At 47.1% G+C, this 26,125-nt stretch overlaps 1 protein-coding gene across 2 annotated transcripts in view; it reads right to left on the bottom strand.

The window, feature by feature from the left end:
- The window catches only part of GABRQ (gamma-aminobutyric acid type A receptor subunit theta), a 72,354-nt gene that overhangs the window by 27,157 nt on the left and 19,072 nt on the right, over window positions 1-26,125 (bottom strand). For both annotated transcript variants that reach the window (XM_062006580.1, XM_062006581.1), the window contains exon 3: window positions 18,316-18,383. In XM_062006580.1, the coding sequence (XP_061862564.1) occupies window positions 18,316-18,383 (68 nt within the window). The remainder of the gene's footprint in view (window positions 1-18,315; window positions 18,384-26,125) is intronic.

Raw genomic sequence — 26,125 nt, 5'->3', positions numbered from 1 at the left:
CAGAGAACAGAGGTGAGATAACAGCTGGAGGCAGCAGACACTCACAATGTGCCTGCAAGGAGGGAGGACAGCTCCCTTAGAGGCCCACAAAAGCCCCAGAGAAGGAAGAGGAGCTTTCTTGGGGGCTTCATGTGCTGAAGTAGTGCATCCTACCAGCTACTGAGGACAGGGCAGCTAGCATCCATCTCCAGACAAGAAAAGATTGATAATTACAGCCTTTCCTGAAACTCAGTAGAGACTTCAAACCAAAGATGATGTAAGAGGACTGAAGGGTCAAATATTGCAATGTTGACATGGATGGAGAAAGGTATTTCCTGCAGGGACACAGAGGCAACAAATTCAGTCAAGCAGGCACAGGGATTCCCCAGTTCCTCAGAGGACAGGGAAGATAAACCTAAGGGAAGAGCAGCTGAGGTACAGAATAAAAGGGAAATGAGCTGGCACTATTAATATGAAATCAAGAAGGAATTTCCACTGGCTCATATTCCAGACAGTTCTATTAGTATCTATACACAAGCCTCCATCTCACAGAGCCCCTTTGGGACTGCAGTGCTCACCTATCCTTAGCAAGCAGACATGGACCATCCCCAGACCCTTCTCCACCACGTGTGCTGACTCTGTACAGTCTGGGAGCAGCAATGAGTCCCCTGGTCACAGGAGAACAAAGCTGCCCCCTGAAGAGGGAGTGTCCCAGGAGAAGGATGCCATATCTGATGGGAACTGAGCCACTTGTGCAGAGGAAGGCAAAGTTTAAGGAAGCCAAGTCAGTGAGAGGACATGTGGGCCCAGCAAGCTGGACTGAAACAGAAGAGTGGGTCACTCCTGGTGCTGAGAGCACAGGTTGGGTGCCACTGGAGCACTGACAAACTGGAGGGCAAGAGGAAGCTGGAGCATTTGGGGGTAGGTGATGCTATCTTAAGCCTCCACAACCCAGGTGAGGACACAGGCATGTGGCCAGTTGCTTTTGGGCCAGCCTCCTGCCAGCAGTGTGCAGGGATGCACCCAAACCACCAAGAGACACAACACTTTCAGAAACCAGTTCAGGGTGGGAACCTGAACTTCCTTGTCTACAGATCAAAGAACAGCAAGGGGCAGAGCAGGATGAGTTGAGGCATCCCAGCAACAAGGGCAGAACTCTGCAGAGAGCAGCTTCAGTCTTTAACTGGGAAGCCAACCAAGGTACTTCTCTCTTGTATGTGGTGACACATTATTAGAGTCCCTGGGCTTGAGGATGCTCATTTGGAGGGTGGCATCTTGTGTCCCTTTCTGCTCACTGCAGTGAGAGAATGGTCCAAAATTAAGGAGCCCTTCTTCCTCCAGAAGAGCTGTTGTTTTCCTGTGCAGTCTTATGTCAGCACACAGAACATAGACATGGTGTTGTCCCAAGTGTTTTCCTTGCAAGTGTGCTTGTGCTGATTTTGAACACACTTGTGTCAGGCTAAGCCTTTCTACATTAGTATCCTGCCTTCAGTAACAGTAAATAGAATAGCAGGGAGGGATATAATCAGAACAGGGTTTGTGATACTTAGTTCTCCAGCTATTTGAGGCTTAAGGATCTCCAGAGACAGAGCTGATACCTTCTTAATTGAAGATACTCAGTTTCTGTTCTGAGAGTTTGTCTTATCTCTCTGAATATTCAGCCTTTGGCATCTGCAATCTTGTGGTAGTGAGTTCCACAGTTTAGCTCTTCACTGTACTTACATCACTTTAAAACAAGCACAGATCAGTCTCACTCTTTTCTGTTTCCCTTGTGTGAAGTCAGTAAATAATCATAACCCGACACTACTCAAGCTTACAGGGTCCCACCTTCTTGTAGACACTTTGTGGCTACAGAGCAGAACACAAATATCCACCCTCACTCTCAAAAGTAGAAGAAAGGTTCTAGTGGAGGTAGAAAGTCGCAAGTGGGGGGAGGTTGCACAGGTTAAAACACAGAATAGAGCCTTATGGTGATAGTTTCTGCCGTTCTGCATTGGGCTGTTGTGCAAGAATTGACTCATGAAGAGGTGATGGAAATAACCTTTCACAGAGCCCATGGAATTTGCTGTTACAAAAGCATGAAGTCAGGAGCTTTATGGTATTTTGGGAGGTCTAGGAATTAATGTGGAAAATGCTTTCCAAGTCACAAAAGGAAAGAGACTAAGGAAAGAAGAGCCCAAGGATGCAGAACCACCAACTGCAATTCAGAAGCTCCATCTTCCAACAGAAAGCCACCAGAAGCATCCCTCATGGACAGCCTTCTCCATAAGCCCTCAGCACAGCTCCTGGGAGATGCAGATCACAGACAGGTTGGGCCAGATCATTTTCCTTTGTGCTGTGACCTATAGAGCCCTCAGTACTGAACCTGCCCAGAGGCAGAAGCGTGCATGCTCATTGGGACCTACACTAGACTCAGAAGCCAGGATTAGGAATGGAAGGACTTCTGTATGTGAAAGGAGCATTTTTTTTTCCTTTCTCAGAAGAGTATTTCTGGCAACATGGATGTCTCCTGTGTCCAGGCCATTTCTGTGCATGACAAATGACTCAGCTTTCAGAGGGGCTTTGAACGTGAAGGTGACAATTCCAAGCTGCCAGTGCAGGTTGAGCTTCACCAAGCACTTGTGAAGTACTGGAAGGAAGAGCTTTTCTGCAGGGGAGAGTGCACACTGCCCTTTTGCTGCTTCATGACTTTGGCATGAGGGATAAAGGAGGTTTTGGAACTGCCTCTAACACCAGCTGTGCCGCTTGACATTTTTGCCCCCGTTTCCTTTCCCCCCTGACTTTGACAGAGCACCTCCTCTTGGAGAAGTGACCAAACACAAGTCCTTCCCCATATAAGCAAATGACATACAGTCTCCTTGTCCAAGATCACAAAAGAACATTAAGAAAGCCAAGATGCTCCAGAAAGGGAGAAAAATGGAACATCTGACTTACTAAAAACCAAGCTGCCACTGCCAGAGACTAATGAACAGTTTGCTGGCTTCAACTTCTTTGATGATTAAACACCATCTCCTGTTCCCATCATTCTTGGGAAAGAAATTAAAGGACAAAGCAGTCCTCAAGTATGTTTCATTTTAAGGAGGGGGTTGAGGAAGTAAGAGGAATTGTTTTTAAGGGGAGGAGGCAGCATGTGCCCTCAATCCATTGCAAAGAACTGGAGCAGTGTGAAAGGTACAGGGGAACTCATGAAGGACAGAGCAAGACAGCCATGGTTTCTCCTCAGCAAGCTTGTTTAACAAACTACTTTGCTCTCACAGGGGATTGTCCATTTCTACAGACTCCAATCAATGGGTCCCAGACCTCAATGAGCAGCAGTTAATCTGACATAGATAAACATCCAACATCAGTCTTTGCAGCTCTGAGACAGCATTATTCACACTCTCACCTTTGCTTAGAGGCAGGAGCTCTTGTACTTTTCATGGGGAGAGCACTCTGCCAAAATGCTGCTTCTCCTTTCCTTTTTGGTGCAAGCCAGTGTTACATTTACAAGCCTCAAGTTCCTCATGACTACTGTTACACACAAAATGACAACTATTTTAGATCCTGCCCTTCTCCCTGCATTTCAGCTTAGCAGGTGAGAAAGCCACAGCTTCCTTCCATTTGCCCTGCTTTTGGAAAGGCAGATGTCAGAACTGACTTGGGGATCAGGAAGGGCACTTTCCACCTGCAGTATCTCTGCTAGTAATAAAAGGGGACAGGAACAGTTGGCTTCTGGGATATGCTCTACGCCCTTCTGTGCTGCAGGGCTTTGTGCTCTTGAACTCATTTTCTTCAGGACCTGAGAAGTACTTTGCATTGAGATGTTTCCCTCACTGATCTGATCTACTTTTCTAGTAATTTGCATGTGTTTAATTGCTGAATGCATGTCCAGAAACTGGGGCAGGTATCAGCTATATCTTCAACAACTAGAGGTGTGCAAGTAAAGTGTCATTTCTTGCCCTATTTCTCTCCTGCCATGCCCTATCCCAGCAGCACCTGGATTGATGCTGGTCTGATAGGTGAAAGATATAGGACATAGTTAGCTAGGGCCTGAGCAAAAAGGGCATTGATCTGGCCATGACAGGGCTTTCAGACTTCTGAGCCCATACATCAATGCCCTGTCTAAGCAGGAGGCATCTGCTTAACAGCACCAGTCATGCTGGAAACAGAGGTCAAGAGGAGAAAGCCAGAACTGGTGGGCACAGGGATAAGTATCACCTGCTCTATGAGCACATGCAAAACAGCAACCTTGTTCAGTATTACAGGCAGCAATCCCAAAATCACCACCTGCAGCACGACATCTTCCTCAGGCAAGCTCTCAGAAAACAATGTCAGGCAGTTTCTATTCTTAAGGCATAAAATCTGTGAGCTACTGCATACCTGGCCTGGTTTTGGCTGGAACAGAGTTAATTTCATCCCTGGCAGCTGGCACAGGCTCTGGTCTGGATTTAGTGTGAGAATAAAGTTAGTAACACACTGACTTTTACTTGTAGCTAAGCAGTGCTGGAGTTAAGGATTTTTTTTGTTTCCTGTGCTCTGCCAGTGAGGAGAGGCACGAGAAGCTGGGAGGGAGCATGGCCAGGAGAGCTGAGCCCAGCCAGCCACAGGCTGTTCCATGCTCTGGGCCATCAGGGGCAGTGTGTGACCTGGGGGAGCTGCTGGGGCATCAGCTCAGCGCCTGCTCAGCCACTGCTTTGGGCACCACTTGTCTGTCTTGGGTTTATTTCTATCTCTTTTCAATACAATTATGATATTTTATTACTGTAATCATATGTTATTATTGTATCCATTGTTTCTTATCTCAGTCCCCAAGTTTTACTACTTTTTTCCTCTCCCACTTCTCCTGCCCATCCCACTGAGATGCAGGAGGAGCGAGTGAGCAGCTGCATGGTGCTTAGATGTCAGCTGAGGTTAAACCATGACAACTACCTTCTCATCCTAGTTAGGCTGGGAACTGGTAAGGTCTCATTATAGTACCAGGACAGCTAAAACCAAGTAAGATCCTCACTTAAACAGGTTTCTCAGGCAGCAAGTCCCCAAAGATGTCATTTCTTCCAGGAAAAGGGCAGGTTAGAGGGATGACTGGCTTGAGATAGTGCAGAGAGGGCAGCAGCTGGCCTCTGCCTCCAAGAGAAGTACAATGTATGTTTTCTCAAGTGAAGCCTGTCTCAGGAATGACATGGTTCCCAAGATGGGTTTTCCCCCCTCCTGGACATCCTTAAAGGTGCATTGCTTCCACCTACATTCTGTTAGTGCATCAGACCTCTCCAAACGGCTTCATCAAGAATTCCCAAATCTCTTCTCTCTCTTACCATATTTACTTAAGTCAAAATGTTAACTTAGCCCCTTTTGTTGCTCCCCTTAACCTCTCTCTAGGTATGCACGAGGTCACCCATTGCCACAGTGTGAGACACACAGCATTGATGCACTGTCTCTGTAGCGTCTCAGAGAAGCATTATGATCACGCATTGCATAGCTGGGAAAGGGAGTTCAGGGGCATGCTTACATTACAACAAGCTTTCTGGCTTGGAGGACTTGGTAATTTAAAACAGATTTTGCTGCCACAGGCTTCTGCTGACCCATGATAGGAAACCATGATGCTTTCAGAAGAGCCATCTTTGCCTGCACTTCTCTGGTACTCTCTATAACTGCCTTCTGCACACCTCCAAGCCATGGGATGATGTTGGTGCCAGCATTCCACCTCTTCCCCTCCCTTCCCACACAACTTCTCCTACTTCATCTCCTCCTACTTCCCTAGCACTGTCCTTACTGCATGTATTGCCCATGAACTCGTGCATACACAGATGGGCATATCTAATATACAGACACTACAGCTCAAAAACGTTTCTAATCATTGCTTTGTACTTAATTAAACATGCAACAACTAGCCTACTAGAGTAAATTAAATTTGAGTGAGACATTTGAACAGTGACTAGTGAAGATATCAGTTTCTAAAGCCCTCAGAAGCACAGGGGAAGGAAGCTGGATTACATCAAGGTGATGCTGGAAGACCAGAGATGCACCCTAAACCTGTGCAAAGGGCTTCACAGCCCCTGCATGTATCCTTAGAGAGTTTTTACCTACCTGGTCAGACTTTGCTCCAAGCAGGGGAGGTTCTGCAGCCCTCCACATAGAGACTGACTAGTAGAGATCACAAGATAAAGAAGGCTGGAGGAATGAAGAATTAAAGCAGTTTAAGGGGCTTAGCAGCCCGTTAGAATTAGGCACTCTAGAAAACACCTCTGGGTATCAACTTCAGCTCATTCAGTGCTAATTCTGTAAGAAACTTTGGGCACTCACACCTATGCCTCGTTTTCTTTTGCCTGTAAAGCAGACTCTGATGCTAGCTTGCCTCCACGCTGTAGTTTGGGATGCCCACATCTCTAAGCAAGTGGCAAGGGTGTAATGAACAGAAATGATTTTTTTCCACCCTGAGGAAAAGAAATTAAATAGAACTTGTAAACCCCTGTGGCAGTCAAGACCACCAGCACAGTCTGGGGCTGCATAGGTAAGGAATTCTGTGATGAATTAAGCAATGTTACTACTTTACTTGGCAGAACAAAATGCTGTATATACAGTGCTGAGCACTGTAACTGTGAGACTCTCTGCAACAACATCAAGGCACACGGTACTTTAAACACACCATTTTAACTTAGTGAAGGAAGGTTTGATTTTCCAGGTTCAAAAACTACCACAAAGATGTCATTTCCCAGGAGGTAGCCAGAGGCAAACAAACCCTTTAGATGATGTAAGATGACTAACATGTCCTGGGCAGAACAGTCACCTCAACTAGGCTGGCACAGATTGGCTTGACCAAAAGGTTAAGATGGTGTTTATTCCCTGTAGAAAGCAAAACTTGATCATCTAGGAAGGATGAGGGTAAGCAGATGAGATGGTGAAATGCAGAGAAGCAGAAAGTATTCCTGGCATTAAGGTTCAGTTAGGTCAAGACTGGTCTCCTAAGGGTAGAGAATGGCAGCCCTGTGGTTTGAAAAACAAGGTCTGCTTTTCAACCAGCCCAAGAAAACCAGGTGCAAACTATTGCCCTCGAAAACCCTGAGACTCTTGCACACAGAGACCCACTTCTATATCTGGGGGTGATTGCTTCTACTTACCAATACTCTGCATGGCAGTATCCATGACCCCTAAGCTGACAAATTCAGCGAGATTGAGTTATCATTAAAGGGCCAGCAATCAGCTGCCTCAACTGTGGTGAGAGCTCAGCACTGTCTAGGCATGCTGGGACAACCAAAAAGTACAGGAGCATCATGTAGGAATCAATTTCTACTGTCAAGGGTACTGATCAGACAATGTACCATCATAGATTTCATCTAACTCTGCCTCCATCCATGGGTTAGTCTGCCCTTGGTTATGCCAAGGTAGTGCCAAAGGAAGCAGTCCAGGCTGACAGGAGCAGCAGTACAAGCAATATGGCCTGTTCCATCATCCTTCCACTTTGGCAACCCAAGCCTTGGCTGCAGGATCATAAACCTGATGGACGGGTGCAGTGTAGTTAACTGACAATGGCTTTCATAATGCAGCTGTATGAAACACTCCTGATTCTGCTGAACAAATCAAGCTTATTAAGGGATGCCTGAAGAAAAAGGAGATTTCAGCAGGCTTTGGAGCTCCACAAACAAGCAGACTTTGACTTCATGGCCAACTGGATGGCAGAGAACAAGCTGCAGTCTCTGTCCACGCTGAGTGAGTGCTCTCTGCAGTAGCAGGACCAACAGTCCTGGAGCCAAGGAGCTCTATTTGCAGAGCTGGCTGAAAGTTATTGGCAGGGAGCCCATGTGAGCTCGGTAAATAAAGTATCCAGATAATAAAAATACCCAAAGGCACTGTTTAATTTTTTCTGAGGGTTCTGATACAGCCAGTAATATTGAGAGGGAACAGAAATCTTGCAGACAGGAACAGGAGCACAGGGCAAAGCCATCCTTCCAGAAGAGTGGAACACAAGACACCTGGTTGGTTTGATGGCTCACAGCCTGTACAGCGACATACCTGCTTGTTTATGGGGGGAAGCAGCTGAAAAGGGAACTAGACTGGGACTTGGGAAAACTAGGCTTGGACAAGAGCTTGTGTATTGTAAAAACTCCCTTGAACCTTAGCTGCAAACTCTTGATGGATAAAAGGCTCAATCCTTTGTGTATCTATCACCTAGGAATGCATCAAAGGGGATGGACAGAGGGATACAAGCCACGGGCTGCCTTCCCCTGCAGTCACCCTGGAGTTAAAGGAGATCCTGTGGTAGCAGGTTGCTGCAGTGGAAAAGGGAGATGAGATCCATCCTTTGAGCAATGAATATGCTTTGGGTTCGCTTCCCCCTTCACTACAGCCTCAGATGGGAGCTCAGCACACCCTGTAATAAGGAGGCAAAGGATGTATAAGAGGGCATGGTACAGCCTGGTGACCCACTGCAGCCTGGCACAGCCAGCAGGAAGGAGACCAGTTGTGCACACCTTGGGAGAAGGCACCAGTGGGTCTTGCCTTTTACTCCCTCCTCTGCTATTTTTCTGGCTGGAGCTGGCCCCAGGCTCCCTTTGTGCCAGGGCAGCAGGGACTACCCACATTTCATCCCACATGCATGTACACCCTTCCTGCCCCAAAATGATCCCTTTCATCTGACTAGAGACCTTTCTGGATCTCCAAACAGCTCAGCAGATCCTCTTCTTTTTACCATCTCTTTTCCTTGAATGTTCATTTTTCTCTGTAGCCTAGCAACTCAGCACAGACTCAGAATATTAACAACTCCTGTCCCCACACACCATCTTCTCCAGAGGCCTGAAAAATGTGACAGCAGGAAGGCTGAGAGGGATAGGAGCAGGCACGAGAGACGTAGGGAGCACGCAGGAAGCCTCTACCAGCATTCACAAACAGCAAAGCTATTCAGCTGTCGTATCTGCCACCTTCACTTAACATGTACATAACATATAGAGCTATATATAGCCCCATTTATTTACATATTCAAATAGCAAGATGACATGCACACACTGGTGTTTGGATCCTGCTTCTATATTGAGGCACCGGCACTCTTGCACACGCACTCGCTGTCTCTGAACGTACAGATGACAAGATGTCAGAAGGTCAGAGTCTCAAGATCTAATTTGGTTTTCAATCAAAGCAGATGAAGCTTTCACTTGTGGGAAGAGACTTTAACATTCTGCAGTAATCCTCTCCAATGCTGCAGCATTGCTATTGAAACAGGTGGCACATTGGAACATTGCTCTCCAATACAGTCAGCTTTTTAATATATATATATATTAAAAATAACCAGATATATGAAGGTTGTGGGAGTTCTGCCTGTGTAAAAAGCTGAATAAAAACTTGAGCAGGGGAAAGAAAGAAGACATTTTTATCCTGGGCAAAGTTTTCTTCAGTAGCAATTCTAACTACTACAGGAATGCTGGGGTGCAAGCTGAAGTGGTTCATAGCAGCACCATACAGCGCTGCCATGTTCAGATCTAAAGATAAACTTGGCTGATACAGGAGCAGATGGAGCACTGCAATACAGGGCAATAGTGTTCAGCTGAAAGCATGCTGCAGGCTGTATAGCCATGGCCTTTCATCCTCCCCAACATGACTTCTCTCCTGCTGTGGGGTGGAGTCACCTGCAGAATGCAGAGTGGACTGAGCCAGAGAGAGCATGGAGATGTTCTCATTTGGGAAATCGCCTGGTGAGCAAAACATGTGAACTCTGCTTCTCTGTACTGGAGTAGGGTTGACTCAGTCCTCCTGAGGCTTGAACTTGTGATACTGGAGGACTTGCAGAGCTGCTCCTTAGGGACAACAGCATCACTGAAAGATGCACAGGGGGAATCATTTGCAACAAGCGTTGCCACCACATTTTATTCGTGCTGCAAAGTCAAGGTCTAGGGTGGGAATCAGCCAGGCTACCCAATGGCTTTCCCATAACCAAGAATATGCAGTTATGCAGACAAAGGGCTTTCCGCAAACTCACCCTTTAAGATGTCATGTGAATGCTACAAGACCCTAGGAAGAAACAAGCCTGGTAGAAAATCTGAGGGGCAGAGTCATTCTGCAGTCCAGCAGTTCACAATCTTTCCTGAACTGAGAGCTTGTTCCAGCAAGGTTTCCACACTTGCCCACCTACTGATCTGTGCACAAGGCAACATCATGCAATTCAGCCAACAAAAATACTTAATGATATCACCAATGCTTGAAATATCAGAGTCCTTCAGCACAAGCACAGGAGACTCCTTTACAGGGGAAGCAAAGAAGCTGTCCCCTTTCCCATAGGGACTCCTCCAGGCAGTACAGTGGCAGAGACAGGGCAGGACTTCTGCTTTACCACTCTGCCCTCTGCCTACATATACACCATGTCCTGGAGATCTCTGTCTCAGAAGGAATTCCTGGTGCTTTGTGCAGACCTCTGCTTTCAGCTGGCCACAGCATTTGAGGAGACTGTATGGTGATCTTTGGGTTGTTACTTAGCAACTTGAGTCTAAGATGTAGTGAATTCACTGTGTTACTCCTGCAAGTCAAGCAACACCAAGACCAAGGACATAGGGAGAATTTTGTCATGGGAATGGGATAAAATGGGAAACATTATGGAAGACAGATTAGATTTTTCCCTTCTACAAGTTGCCATAAATGCAGTAAATATTGACATATGAGTCACACTGACCTATTTTCTAGTTTTTAAGCTGGGACACTCTCCTTGCAGCCAGTCTCAGAACCAATGAATGGGGAGTTTTCTTCAGGTCCCTTCACAAGTTTGCTTTATTCTTAGCTATTTTTTGCAAGAACTCTATCCTCTTGTGGAAGGACCATCCCTGTCTTTCAGGCAGAAAGAGGACCACTGCTTGTTTAAACTTGAGCAGCCAGTCATCCCTACCATCACATTGCAGAGCATCTCTGAGGCTGGTGCTTTACTTTTCTTCATGCACTACTTTAGTCCAAGGGTCTTTCAGCACAATCAGTGGAATTTCTGTTAAAGAAAAGCATAATGTGGTGGGAGCTTATGACCACATCTGATTCTTGGCTTTGTAGGTTGTATCACTGCTGCTGAAAATCACCCAAAGCCCCAGCAGCCACTGAAAGTCACCACTGCAAGCAAGGATAGACAAAGTAGCCTCAAATCCAGCAATGGCAGGCAAGATGGGTCCCTGACATCTGCTTTGTTGCAAAGAAGTTTCTAGCAGCTCAGTAGATTTCTACCCTTACCATTTATTTAGATGAGCCACAGAGCAAGCAGTTGTGCATCCTATCTGCAAAAGGGACCATCCCAAAGCTGCTGTGTCTAGAATGGTTTGGAGGTTACTCTCCACCCTGCTACAATCCATCTTGTTTCTCTGAACATCCCTCTAGCAGAAGGAAAAAACATCAGGATGCTCTTGCTTTGCTTCTGCTAGCCAAGTGGTGTTGTGTGTGTATGCACAAGCTACTTCCTCTTGCTGGAGCAGCAGGGACAGGAGAAGGCCACCCAAGTGACTGTATGCAACTGATGGCAGTGTGCACAGGCCACTGCAGAGAACCACTTGGCATCCCCTGGTACCTCTTCCCTTCAGGGAAATGCAGTCTCACTGCTACAGATCTGCCACCATTTGCTTTCCCAAGCAAGCAGCCACCCAACATGTTGCAGCCCTGCACACCAGGACTTGAAGTCACACAGTTATTGTTACTTAAGGTGTGCTGCAGCAATCATCAGCTGAGGCAGGCACACACATTGGCTGTCTCTGGAGGAACCTTCCATCTCAGCTGCATGTTTGCAACACTTTAGTTTGAACCACAGCACACAGAGGGCCCTAGCATGGGGGGAAAAAAACAAACCCCACATAACTCCTACCTATGCCAGCATAGAGACTGAGGCTCTCTCACTGTAAGGCACAGCTCTACCACACTTACCATGCCACAGTAGTTGCATCTGGCCCTTCTCCAGCACCAAGGCCCCACAGCATCCTCTGCTACCTGCAACACCACCATCCCAAGAGCCTACAGCAACCCCCCAGGACTACAGCCCCTGCAGCACCATTACAGCACACCATCATTAGCACAGCACCAAAGCTGCCTCTTCTACCATATTTTGCCAGTCTTCAATATCCAGCAGCCTGAAATGCCAAGATGCAATGTGTACACACACTCACTCAGTTTGGATACCAGTGTCAGAGGGCTGCAGATACCCTAGACCAGAGGGAAACATTTACAGCACTGGTGTGTCGTGTCATACTTGTATCTCATAGCATGCAACTTCAGAAACCTCTGGCTGTAGGATTTAATGCTTCAACCTTTGCTTTTCTAAAACATTTGGATACTCAGGGACATGGAATAGACTGGCTGGGAAATATCAATATGTCATTTCTCCATTGAAAAGAGATGGCAACAAACCAGAACACTTCCAGCTGAAAGAAGAATGATAGTATGTTTGAAAAGAATATGTGGTAGTATATGGCACAGTATAACAGCTCCTTAAAAGTCTTGGGGTTTAAAGCTCAAGACATCTATACCAATGGAAAAGTCTTTTCAGGGGCATATGGCAGCAAAGTTGATTCTATGCATTATTTTGGGCACACAGAGGGCCTGCTGAAGGTCCTCAAAGGCTACTGACCAAGCTATGTCAGCTTAAGGAAGACCAGGGTTTTGCATATACAATTTGACTGTCAGAACAGTTTGAGGATGGATTGGACATCAATGCATCCAGATCAGTGATCACACATGCATATATTTTTTTCCTGCCCTTCCCTTCCCCTTTCCTGAAAAGGTTGAGAGCCCTGATCAGGAGAACCTGCAGCCTGAGAAGCTGCTGTGTTGCATACCAAAGAAAGCCTCTCGAGTGGAGCCAAGCCATCCACTCTGCCTTCTTTCATCAGCTGCATCCAGCACACAGCAGAGCCAAGCACATGTATCCCTGTACATGGATTGCACTGCAACTGAGGTTCAACTAGGCAGTGCACACTCATATTCCTGTGAAAAGAGAGCTCCAAAGTCTGATCAAGACAGGTTCCACTACAAAGGCTATTTCAAGCACACCCAAAAGGTGGGAAATTTGATGTAGTGAGAAGCACACTGCCCCACTGATGATGATCTAATAGGTTGTAGGATGAACTGTCCTTGTCACAAACACCCTGATCCATTTTCTTTGGAACCCTTGGAGCTCATCCCTGTCTTGGGACATGCTTTCCATTGCTCTAACTTCTTTGCCAAACAAGACTACATGTTTTTCAAGCAAGCTTTGGGCAGTGAGGTGCTTCCTCCCACAACCCCCATGAAACCCAGTGCAGTACAGCAGTGTGAGTGCAGTCCCTCCACCCAGACAGCAGTGTGGCAACAGGTGCCAGAGGAGAAGGGGGCAATGAAGCAAAGCATCAGGGTCAGTTTTGCCAAGCATCCTGCACCAAACTCTAACCTACCTGCACCTGAGGACTGTCCCCTAGCAAAAGGTACTGCTAATCCCATAGGCAGTGTTCCTGTAACACACATATTGCTGCAAACACTGCTGTTTGGAAGCCTTGTTTCTTACACTAGCCCTGTACAACAAGCCTCTTGTAACTTCTCAACTTGTCATCAGGTTGATAAAACTTTAAAGCTAGTGCTACAACAAACTGAAACAACGTTATTGCAGATGTAGGAGAGCATCTTGGGATGAATAAATTATAGAAGCCACAAAGAAATCACAAGTAGAATGGCTGGATGCTCCTAGCTGTCTATGGTGTGCAGATGCACAGGAGGGAGCAGGTTTAGGACTGCACAGATCGTAGAGCAGGCAAATTGAAGAGTTATGAAGGGTAACCACCTCTTATCTCAATTGCATACAAAACTTCTGGGTTGTTTACCCTTCCTGAAATACTTCATTAATGCTTGAGGGGAGTCTGAACTGCCTGGTGCTAGAAAAATATGTCCCAGAAGATTACCCAGAGAGGGAGAAGGCTACATCTGAAAGTGTTAGCCTCTAGTCTCACCGTGCAGCAAGTGCAATACACCCTACAGAGGCCAGTCCTCAGGTGTCAGTTGAAAGGGCATGCAGGGCTGAGGGAAGACTTGAGCTCCTTCTGAGGCCATTGGTCCTGTATACCATCAGAATTAGGTCCACCAAAGCAGGCTGTTAGCTGATGGTAACTTTGGGCAGCATTCATGCCACATACCACAAGGACAGAAACCTGCATGCTGCTGCAGCTACAGTGTGACCTGAGCTCCATGCAGCCAGTGTTCCTCATTCCCCTGGGTCAGCAGTGCTGCTAGAGTGCAACCTCAGTAACCTGGGCACCATACTAAGGGGTCTGGACTCTCCAGCTACCACTGTGCACCAAAAAGCAGCTATAAATTCCTGCATGCTGTTCCATTCTTACTGCACTACAACAACTCCCAGCAAAACAGCATTTACCAGACAACTTACCCAGCTGTGTCCTTGAAGGAGAACCAGGAGATACCACCCTTCCCACATCATGCATGATGAAGGTGTTCCTACCTTTAAATCCCCAACACACAAACTTGTATAGGATGTGAAAAGACTCCAGCCAGGCCTTTCATCTTCATGGATCAGCACTTCCCACAGGGTCTGCCAGTCAAACGTGCCCTCCCCAATACCTATTTGGCCTGGTGCCTGCCATCCTTTCCCAGGCATCTCAATTGATGTCACTGATCTTGGCTCAGCAAATAATCCTTCTAATCACTAACAAGAACAGAAGCTACAGCTCAACGTTGCTTAGCAGGGCTAAGAGGGGTACACAGTAATAAAGCATTACTCTAGCAAGTGAGCTTGAAAATAGGGCTGACCACACACAGGCAGCAGCTGTGATGGACAGGAAAGTGCCATTTTTTAAAGTACAAGGATGGGTTTTGTTCCTTGTTGTTGGGAGGTCACTATAAAGCCAGCCCTGTACCCCAGAAACATCCTGCATCCTGGCATGGCTCCATGTGCACATGGAACAGTATCTGGGCATGGCCTTCCAGGAGATGAAGATGCATCAACTTTGTATATAGCAAGGCACCAGGAAACACATAGCAGCTGGAGAGGGCTGCAAAGCATTCTGTGTATTCTGGGAACTTCCACCATAAAGACATGCCTGTGCTGTCTTTGTAGAGAGCCCTGCGTCCTCCAGGACTGAAAGGTCAGTATGTCATCATTCCCATGGGAGGGGAGGCAAGGAGGGCTCCCTACAACATAGGTGGAGCTGTATTCCTCCACAGCACTGCATCCAGTTGGATGCCCTTGGAAAACCACTTCTTGAATCATGCAACAGCTAGTCACTGACAGCACTTGTTCCCCACCATCACACAACCAGCAGATGCCAAGAGTCCCAGGGAAAGGCATGGCAGAGCTGGGGGCTCTGCTGAGCCTGCCCAGCCCCAACCCCAGGGCCATCCTTCCCAAAAGGATGTCTGAGGATTAATTAATTATCCTACAAGGGGCAGTAAGTAATAACACTCCTTGTGGAACAATAGAAGCTATTTGGTTGCCATGACAACTCAGCTTCACTTGTGTGCCTTTAATTTATTCATTGCACAATCCCTTTACCAATCACACATGATGCCACAAAGTGCCTTGTTTTTCTTGCCAGTATCTGTGTCCAGAGCAGGGGTAAGGCACAGCCCTTTCCCCAGGGCATCTTTCACACACAAGAATGATGCACATAAAATCCCTTCAACCTGGAAACATATCCCACCAGAACTCTTCTGCTCCCTAAATGTTGGTTAAGATGATTCTGCCTCACCATGGTGCTCATTGATCTCGAGTTTCTCACATACAGCCACTTTGTCCCCCATTTTGCCCCACATGTGTAGGAAGGATAGGCAGGAGAGTATGCTTGTCAAGTCCAACAGACAGCCAGGAGGCCAAAAGTCCAATGGCCAGAAGTGACATGCCTTCACAGTATCAACAGAGTGTGGCAGGGACAGTTTCCAGTGCCCAGGCTGATTATATACGTGCCACAGTCATTAAACACCCAGTGTCCATCAGCAGTGCTGCCCAAGTCCTGCAAGGTCCAGAGCAGCATAGGGATGGAGGTCCATGACAGGATAGCTGCCCTCCCAGGCACCCCACAAAGATATTATTGTTGCTCTGTGTCCCCAGCCCCATGCAGATGGATTTGGCCCAGCTGTCCCATGGCAGAGGGAAGTAGGTGCTCTCTGGAGAGGGGACAGCATCTCATTCATGTGACAAGGGTTGAGAAGTGTTGCCAAGAGAATGCTACTAGCCTAGGGCTGAGCATGCCTGGCCACAGTGCCTCAACAATTGGATGGGAAAGCATTTGATCAGCTTTTATTATCCATGGACATATCTCCATCACAAGGTTCATCCTGAACCAACCTCTGCAGTGCTCAGCTGCCTTCTCAGGTCTAGAGAGGAAGGTGAGGGCAGTTGTGACAAGTAAGCTGAGTATCAAATCCCTCCTTAGTTATGTTTGTGCAAGGTGGGGTCAGAAACTATAGATCTAGACCCCAAATGCTTCATGCTGGCTCTAGCAAGGATGGGTGACAGCTGGTTCACCACACAAGAAAATTCAGGTCCAAGTTAAGACTGGGGGAGGAGATGATTCAAAGCTGAGCTCTGCCCTGACAGGCAAGTTAGATGGAAGTAGGTAAAGCCATCTGGCTCTTCTAAGTTGAGCCTAACCTCAAGCACAGCTACCCAGTGCAATAGGAGCTGTACCTGAATTCCCAGCTGTACACTGTCACTGAAGTGCAGTGTGCCATGTAGATCATTGCAGTACTGGTGAGGTGATAGGAGAGACCCTGCAAAGGGAACTGGTGTGGATAAGAACCCAAAGGCTTGGCCCTTCACCCTGGGTCACATAAACATATGCATTCAGGATTTTCAAGTGGTCTAGAAACCAAAAAGTCTGGTCAGATTATCTCACTTCCCCTTCTCCACCCCATGCAGCAGCAGAACAGCTGATGGGCCAGAGAAACAGGGCAGGAGAGTCAAGGAACAGATAAATAGGACAGGAGCATTGGGAGATCAAGGTTTTAATTGACTTGAACAGCAAGAGCTCTAAGCTTGCCTAGGATTCTCCTGCATGGGTCAGAACTGAGGAACGGGATAGTAGCTGCCAGGAATGCCCAACCAGCCTTCTGTTTCACTCAACCTCTTGGAAAGGAGAGGAGTTTGGAGGAAAAGCCCCTGGGCAGGAGGAAGGCAGGCAATGACCAGCACTCTGCTGGGTGCTAAGGGCTTCTGCAAGACAGATAGCATACTGGATGTGTACCCAAACCATGACCAAAACAAGTAACAAGTTTCACCCAAACCATTGCTGTCTCAGCAGATCATTTTTTTCTTCTCAGTGGAATGAAAACCTCCTCTCCATCAATGTCATCCAAAGCCAGGCCTCCCTTTCCAGTATAGGCTTCCAAAGAAATGCCAGATTACAACCAGCAAACACAAAGAGCATCTGACTGGTTTTTAACTTGTCAGGCACAGGCTGACAGCAAAGCCACCACTCCCTTTGTAGCAGTCAAAAAATACATCTGCTCTTTTCAAGCATATGCATTAATGGCTCAGAGAGGTGCCTGTGTAACCAGCACAGAAGTGTAAGGGATGAGAATCTGCTCTGGAAAAGATACTACTAGGTCCAGAGATGCCAGCAGAGATCCTCTGTACATTCACAGAGAACACCAGGGATCCTTCACTAACCCTACTAGAATATAGCCCACAGTAAGACGTGAACCACAGCCTCTCAGCATGTCCAACCACATCACAAGTACCAGTGTCAGGGGTGTGTGTCCACCTGTCCTGGGTTTGGCTGAGACAGAGTTAATTTCCTCTCTAGTAGCTGGTACAGGCTGTGGTTTGAATTTAGTGTGAGAATAATGTTGATAACACACCTTAGTGTGATGTTTAGTTGTTAATTAGCACTTATCCTAAGTGAAGGATGGTTCAGTTTCCTGTGCTCTGCCAGCACGTAGAGGCATGAGAAGCTGGGAGGGAGCATGGCCAGGAGAGCTGAGCCCAGCCAGCCACAGGCTGTTCCATGCCCTGGGCCATCATGGGCAGTATGCTGAGAAAGGAATCTTGGGGAAAAAACAGCCTCATTTCCCAAGGCCCAGTGAAGTGTTTGATCTTTTTCACCACTACCTGTGGAAAAGTCATCCCTGAATTCCTCATGCTTTAGTGAGGAAGAATTCTGTCTTAAAACAGAGTTCTCATCATCCCTCTAAATCCTATGTCCAAAACCTTCTTCAGAACCAGTCAAATGGCACACTCTCCAAGTTCCCAGCTGCAGGGGAGATCTGCAGGAGGAGGTGAAGGGAGCAGGGGTGTGACCACCCTGCTTTTCAGAAGTGCATCCTGAGATCAAGGAGATATTTTCTTGGAAGCACATCCCAAGCAGAAAATGGAAGAACAGTTTATTGGGCTATTTAGATACATATACACACACACACACTTTTCAAACTTACCATGTTGACTTCAGAGATCTGGTCAATGCTGGAGATATGGATGCTCATTCCCACTGTGACAGGGTTACCTGAAACACAAATGGACTGGGTTAGAATCACACTCCTCTCTTTCCTTCTCTTAAAGAGCTGTCTAGAAATGCAGGGCCATGATTTGAAGCAGCCTCACATTCCCCAAGTACCAAGGGCTTCCAAGTCACATGTGCTCAAATGATTAGAGAAGAGGAGATTTCTCTAACTCCCAGCCTTACAGACTCACCCCTTGGAGCTTTGCAGCCTAGGCTTGATTCTTTAATTCCTGGAAGTTAATTACCCCCTAGTTATGCAATTATCTCTGGTTATTCCAAATAATGCCTTCAGAGACCATCAGTAGGCTCCCAGGGGGCTTGCATTAGGTGTTCCTGATTGACCATACAGAGAACACAGCAATCAAACCCATGCAACACATGGGCAGGAAAGATACTCCAGCTCACTCCTCCATCACTCTGTCAGCCCTGAGTGCTCAGCCTGAAAACCCCAAGTGAATTTTAATACCCAAGATACCAGACAAGTACAGGAACCAGATCTATGAAGTGAAAAGGCAGCATTGGTAGAGTGGCTCTTTGGAGCAGAGCAGTGCTTGGATTAGGGAACACATTCCCCACTTTACTGTGGGCACCAGGACACGTGTCACCCCACATCCTCCTCTCTGCAGCTATAGAGCTGGGGGAGACATCTGTGCACAGCTTTGGGTAAGGGAATACCTGGATTTCCCAGCAGTGATGAAGCTACCCTCACATCACCACAAGTACCACTGACCGTGGCACAGAAGATGAGCTTGTGAAGAAGCACCATGTAAGGGCAGTCACAGGCAAACTTATTCCCTCTCTTGTCCAAGTGCAGCAAGAGCTGTACAATAACTTCCCACAAACCTGTAGAGTCAGGGCAGAAACCAGCCATTTCAGCCATTTCTTCCAGAGATGTGAACATCCCAGCTAGATCCAAACTCATGCCCTCTTCTCTCTAAGCCACTCTGACTGGCAGCTCCCACAGCCAGGCTGAAGGACAGTGGGATTTAAGCCACATAAAGCAATTTGCAGAGATATACATCCACTAGCAACATGAGCAAAACATCTCCTGTTGCTTGAGATGGGGTTGCTGAGTGCTGCCTCTCTCTTGTCATCCTCACAGCCCCAAAGGCAGAGCATAAACACAATCCCACTGCAAGCAAAGCCTCTCTCCTCACATGTGCAAGGTGGGAAATGGTTCCTTGCAATGCAGTACTGGGAAAGGAATGGCAAGCAGTTATGCCACTCAAAGTATTAACTCTTCCATGGACCCATTAGTAGATGTAAGTGCTGAAATATTTACAGATAATCATGAGATGGCTTAGAAAGTAATTAGGAGATGGGGGGAGAGGGGAGAACCACACAACTGGAAATGAAGTGATTTTTTAATTATGTGTTACCAGAAGTAGGGAAATAGTGTCATTAGGGCTGCCTTGTGATTGGGTGTACTGTTAACCAAGACCCTCTGCTGCAAATTAAGCAGCATTATCCTTTAATGGAATATGAACAACATTGAAAACATCAGAATCAACAACTGTAATTAGGCCCTGCTATGCAAATCTCCTTAAAGAGGCAGTGCTTTCTCCAGCAGTCCTGACTTGCTCTCAGGGGTGCTGGAGGCAGAGGTGCTCAGGAGACCTTGCAGAGCCTCTGGGAATCCCTACACAGGCACACTGGTAGCCACATCTTTGCAGTTCTGCTACATTCACCTTTCACAGGGGAACCAGGTGGGAAAATAACCAAGAGCCATTCCAAAGAGAGATGGTTCGCTTGTAACCCTCCCTTGTGCCAGAGGCTGACAGTGGCACAGGAAAGCCTTTAAGGAGGTCTCACTTTGGTAGGTTGGATCTTTGTCTGAAACCAGGGCTTTATGACAGAAGCCATTGCAGGAGGAGGAGGTCAGCACTGCCCTGAGGGTCTTGCAGAGCAAAGTGGGGCCATGCAGCAGAGCTCCCACCTCCTCAGCCTTTCTGCCATGCAGTGTTGTTTCCCCCAAGAGTTGCCTGCTTTGCTTCCAGTCTATCACCACAAATACTGGTATCACTGCAGTTATGTGTGCAAAAAAAAAGTGGTCCTTCCCCCCATGCTGTGTAGGAGACCCACTGAAAGCAGCCTGCTGGGTGGTTATAGCCAGGGAGCACTGACAGTGATGATATACAAATATTTGTCAAATACAGAGCCTATCCAATCTAATCTATCTGTCTAGACATTTGTGCTGTGCTCATCACCATGGTATCTCAGTGCCTGAGGTCATGCAGTGACTCAGTGTCAGAGCTGTGGATGAGATCCAGACCTCCCAAACCCCAGCTCCAGGATGAACACTGGAGTGAAGCTCCACACTGCTCCCCATCAGCCCAGGCTCAGCTGCACCCAGCTCCCCTGGGCAGGCAGCAGTGTTCCTCTTGGCCACTCTGGGCACTGCCAAGGCCTCTATACCTTCATAGGAGGCTCCACTGTGAGCTTGCAAGTCCTGGGGTGTGTGCCCATCAGCACACAAGCAGGAGCTTGTGACCGTCAAACACTTTAAAGATGAGGGTATGAAAAGTCCTGCCTTACTAGACTTACTCTAAGCCTGATCACAGGGCAAGACTGGCTCTCAGTCTCCTCAGGACAGGGATGCAAGAGCATGTGCACAGCCAAGGCAAAAAGCATGTCCTACCTCTTACTGCAGCCCAGCAAAAGAAGTAGACCATCTGACATCCAAATTCAGACTGTAAGCAGTACACAAAATAAACAAAGGACATCAATTCTGCCAATGTTAATAGCTTGAGGCAAGAGGGATACAAAAGTAGGGTATTTAGAATACAGAATAACGTCATCTGTAAATTTGCCCATAAAGGCAGAGCTCTGCACTTGTGCTCTGAGCCCAGACTAAAGCAGCAAACCTGACATTAAAGGTCCATGCTTTTCTGTGTGTCTTGCCAGTGGGTGCAAAGAACGAGACCTTCTTCCCCTCAAGAAAAAGCTTATGCCTAGAAAAGGTTTGTAGGCAAGAGCATGAGTGAGAGAGTGTGAGAAATTCTGCCCTTTCCACCAGTGAGCAGCACCCTCACACATCCTCATTTCTCACCACTACTAGAGAAACCACCAACATTTTGTCCTGAAAGCAGTTTGATGCCTGTGAAAAAAAAATGTTCTTGGGAAGCTGGAAGGGAAGCAAACAAGAGAGTTATAATAAAACCTGGCCTTCTTCTGTGAGTGATACTTGTCAAGTATAAAACCAGCCCAAGTAGAGAACAAGTTGTGCTAATCTGCAATATTTTCCCAGCAACCAGTTATTACTTTCACATTTTATAAGGTTTAAAAGCCCCAGAACCTGGAGTCGTGTTGCTGCAGAAGTGATTCCCATGGCACAGCTGCAAAGGAAAAGCTGTTTCCAAGCCTGTGTCTGCTTGTGCTACAACCAGAGGTGATGGCAAGCCTGGATCTGGACATCTCTTCTAGATCTCAGCCTGGTACCTCAGCTGCAGAGAGCAGCAAAGACAGTAGCATAGAATTCAGCATGGTAGGTCTACAGACAGTGGATGCTTACCTGGGCAACTGCCCTGTACAAAGGCTCAAACTCCCCTCTCTTCACTCCTACCCAACAGAGACAGAGCAAGTCTGAGGTTCTCTTTCCAATTGCAATACAGATGTAGCCAAAAAGACTCAAAAGTGGTTGGCAGATGAACAGAGCTTACTTCTCATCCACTGAAGCCACAGCCTTTTCATAAGCTACAGCCGATGCTCTGAGGAGGCTGGTTCATGCATTTCTGTCCACGTGGGCTTGGCAATGCTGGCAGAGCCAAGGCTTGTTGTTGCTAAGGGACAGGCATCAGCCTCAAACCTACCCTTTAGCCTCAACTACAGGAACAAAGGCACTAACAGGGACCTTGGGAGGTTGCAGAGCTCATCTCTTTCACGGGAGCAGACCAGAGCGTCTGTAAACCACTAGTGCCAGAAATTCCACAGTTCCCCTGGCAAAATCTATTCCTGCATTTCACTGCACTCAAGGCTCTTCCTAAGCATCCAATCCAAACCTTCTCTGCCTTGTAAATGTCTTTTTGCCTCATCATTTTCCCACAATGACAGTGAAAGAACAAATCAATCATCCTTCCTTAACAACAGCTTATATGTACTGAGAAACCATGACATCCCCCTCGCTCCCCCACCAATCCTGCCTGGATTACATGCACCTGATTTCTTCAACCTCTCCTCAGAGGGCATGTTTTCTAAAGCTCTGACAATTAGTGCTGCTCTCCTCTGGCCTCTTGCCAATTTGTCTATGTCTCTTAAAGCATGGTGTCCAGAAACCATCCACTGAAGCAAAGATGACATGCCACTAGTAGAGACAAAAGGGGGAAAAAAAACCAACCTCCCATGTAGAGCGTTCTCATAAACCCCCAGAAGCCTCTCCCAGCCCACTGCAGCCATCCTGGGAGCTGCTCACTGTGTGTAGGAGGTTAGAGACACTAAGGGGGCTGCCTAGCTCTTGCCATCAGAGTGCATCACTGGTGCAGGCAGAGGGAGTACAGCACCAGCTCTTTTGGACAAGGAAAGGTTCTTCAAGACAGCTTTGTGCATGAGCCCCAGTATTCCCTGCTTGCACCCTGCCTGTGGCATCACCAGTCTCTGAGATCTGTACAGCAGCAGCAAAGCTGCTTTAAGGTCTTCTGCTGAGGAAACAAAGCAAATTGGAGAAAATGTAAGGCTTCAGCTACTAAACACACGTATAGAACACGTCTGTGCCTCACCCTGCAATGGTGAGTACCCACAGGCTGTCACAGAAAACCCTGCTCCTCATCCCCAGCTCTCCAGAAGCCAGAGAACAGCAGTGGCACTAGAGCTCAGAAACAGCAAATCCCAGACAAGGTTGCCCTGCACTGGCTGGCAGAACTGTTTCTGCCAAAGCAGGGTGGTACAGGCAGGCATGGAGAAGGCAAGGCTTGCTGATGTATGTAGCTACCTCAGCTACATCAGTGCCTTACTTGCATTTTCCATGCTCCCCACACCAAACAGGATCAGCACTTTGCATTTTCCCAGGCTTGCCAAAGGCATGACCAGCACACAGACTGTCATTTCACTCCCAGGACTTCTTCCTTCAGTCTTATCCCTGCTTTGCTGAACAAAGGAGAGCTGTTCAGCATCTACTTGCTCTTTCTACAGAAAACAGTTTGCCCAAGCCACTGCCTCTGCTTTGTTCACAGCACTGAACCTCAGGGCACCCTGACTTTCTGTTTATACAGCTTAAAACCTCGACCCACGTCACTGCTACATGTAGTGATGTGTTGGTTGTAAAAGGGCTGACAGACACAGTTAGGAGGCAAGAGCTCCCAGGTAATCAGAGGTGCAGAAGGCTGTCACTACTTGAGGAGCTGCTGCATGGGTGAAACCAGATGATCTCTTAAGAAATCCCACTCTGTCCCTCCCAAAACAGATACCCTTGAATAATTTTCAGCTGATGAACTAATTAGTTTTCTTAAGCTCACCCAAAAGATAACTTCAGAGGCCTGTCTACTGTCACACAAATTCACTGTGGAGGAGTCTGTAGCTACCTAGGAAAGGGAGGATGGAAATGCTGCTGAGTTTTCACCATATTGAGGACTGGAAGAACATAGTAGCTGTGCTCATAGATCTCAAAACCAAGGCCCTGCTACAGCAGTTAATTGAAGACTACCTGAAAGATGCCATTCCAGCAGGCTACCACAAGCCAAAGACATTTCCCAACACTGATTTGCCTGTTCCTTTCCTTTTTTCAGCTTAGGTAGGGCATCAAGCACAAACCCAGTAAGTGTTAACATTGCTTGAGGAGCAGGAAAAGTTGACCACGTATCATGAAAGCAGAAACGTTTTGGGAACTGCTTTCACCCAGCATCTCTGATTTGTGGTGACATCTAGAAGCAGTGAGTTCAGCAGGGTCTCTTAAGAACCTACTTAAACTCTTCCAACAAAATCTAGGTTTAAACACTCATTAAACACTCTCCAACCCATTTTCCACTTGTTTTTTTCACTCTTATTTCCACGACCTCTTCCCCACCCACAGCCGATGCCTTGCACTAAGCTTGCCAGGCTCAGCACAACAGCCAGGAACATCAAACACATTCAGAGACTGACATCAAAGCTTTGATGCCCTACTCTTAGCAGGTCACTCCATAACATCCACTGGATTTAAAAGAGCAAAGCATACCATGACATTGTGCTTTTGGCCACTGTTATACATCACCAGGAAGAGATGGTCTATGGCAAGTCACCGAACATAACATCACCTTCTTTTGCAAGAGACTTGCTGCTGCTGAGGAACCTCCTCCACATAAGCAAGCATGGTATTTTGGAACTGAAAGACAGGGTCTTGGTCTGAAAAATACCCAGGGCTGTCAATGCATGCTACTTCCCCATGGATTCATTGTTCTGCAGGGGCAGGCAAGGTGTCTACCACCACTAATTCTCATGGAGATTGCAGCTAGTGTCCAAGTAGATCTGACAGAGAACAGTCTCTTCTGCCTGACAGGTTTCCTGCATTTTGCTATACCTCTTGATACTCTTTAAGCCACTGAGGCTGTGCACAGAACAAGACTGTGCCTAACCTTGCTGGGCTTTCCATCCATCTACATCAGACCAGACACCCGGTGCAGGGAGGCTAATGTGAATTTCCAGCTTGTACCATTCTGTTCTCCTGGCAGCCTGCCTTTTCACCTCACACAGTCAGATGACTGACTGAGTTTGCACTACTCATTTAAGAAGGGGGAATACTAGGGACTTCCCCAGAGAAATGAAAAGGTAGAGCCAGTTCTCACCAAAATGGTGATATCAAGGACAGCACACGTTTGATGGAGCATCTAAGGGAGGGTGTTATCATAGCAGAGCTCTTGAGCAGACTCTTGGAACATCCAAACACCAAACAAAACAAGGCCTTCAGTAAGAGACAGGCTTTCCTCCAAGCAAGCAATGAGGCCAGTTCTTCAGCAAGGAGCCAAGAGAGAGCACTCACAGTGCTGGCAGAACTGACCATTCAAGCACTGCTGTCCCGTGCTGCAAACACACAGCTTAACCTTGATAATGGCAGCCACATTCCCAGCACCTTGTCAAGTGAAACTGTCCCTCTAGATCTGAACAGATACAGAGCATTTTCTCAAGCAAGCTGTGCCTGCTTGTGAGCAAGTGCCGAGGGATCCTTTAGGAGGAACAATGCTTCCCCAACGCAGATGTAGCACTCGTTGTGTGACTATTCTAGGGAAAGCAGAGAGCTAAGGAGCACAATCTGTGAGGCACAGTGGATTACCTAATCTATCTCATGGGTATTTTTAATGGATTAGTATGTATTAGAGTGGGATACTGCAAATATCCCATGGAAATTTGGAAGTGAGAGAGAACAATCAGTTGGCTGCAAAAACAGTGCAAAGGTTGTCCCAGAGGTATTGGAAGATTACAGAGGAAGCTAAATCAAGGTTGATTTTAAAAGATGTTGGTAGACAGCTACCCAAGCTGAATAAAAACAAGGGCTCAAATGTACAGGCTTAAAAATGGAACAAGAGAATAGACACCAACCCTTTGTAGCATCTGTACTAGTGGACTCAGTTCAGCAAAGCCGCCATACACACACATAGGCCTCTCAGCATTAAGGAGAATAATCACTGAGGGCTCAGAATACAATCTGTTCTTGGGAGAGGCCTAGCTCAATATTCATGAGACAGATTGTTTTTCTGAAGGTGTTTCATCCTCAGTGATGAAGCTGTCTTCCACCTGCACACCTCTTCCCTGAGTGATGCACACTTGCTAAGCTCACAGCA

This window comes from Colius striatus, chromosome 13, assembly GCF_028858725.1.
Source record: "Colius striatus isolate bColStr4 chromosome 13, bColStr4.1.hap1, whole genome shotgun sequence".
NCBI classification, from domain to species: domain Eukaryota; kingdom Metazoa; phylum Chordata; class Aves; order Coliiformes; family Coliidae; genus Colius; species Colius striatus.
The sequence above is the reverse complement of the archived record's forward strand: the minus strand, read 5'-3'. Positions and strand labels throughout refer to the sequence as shown.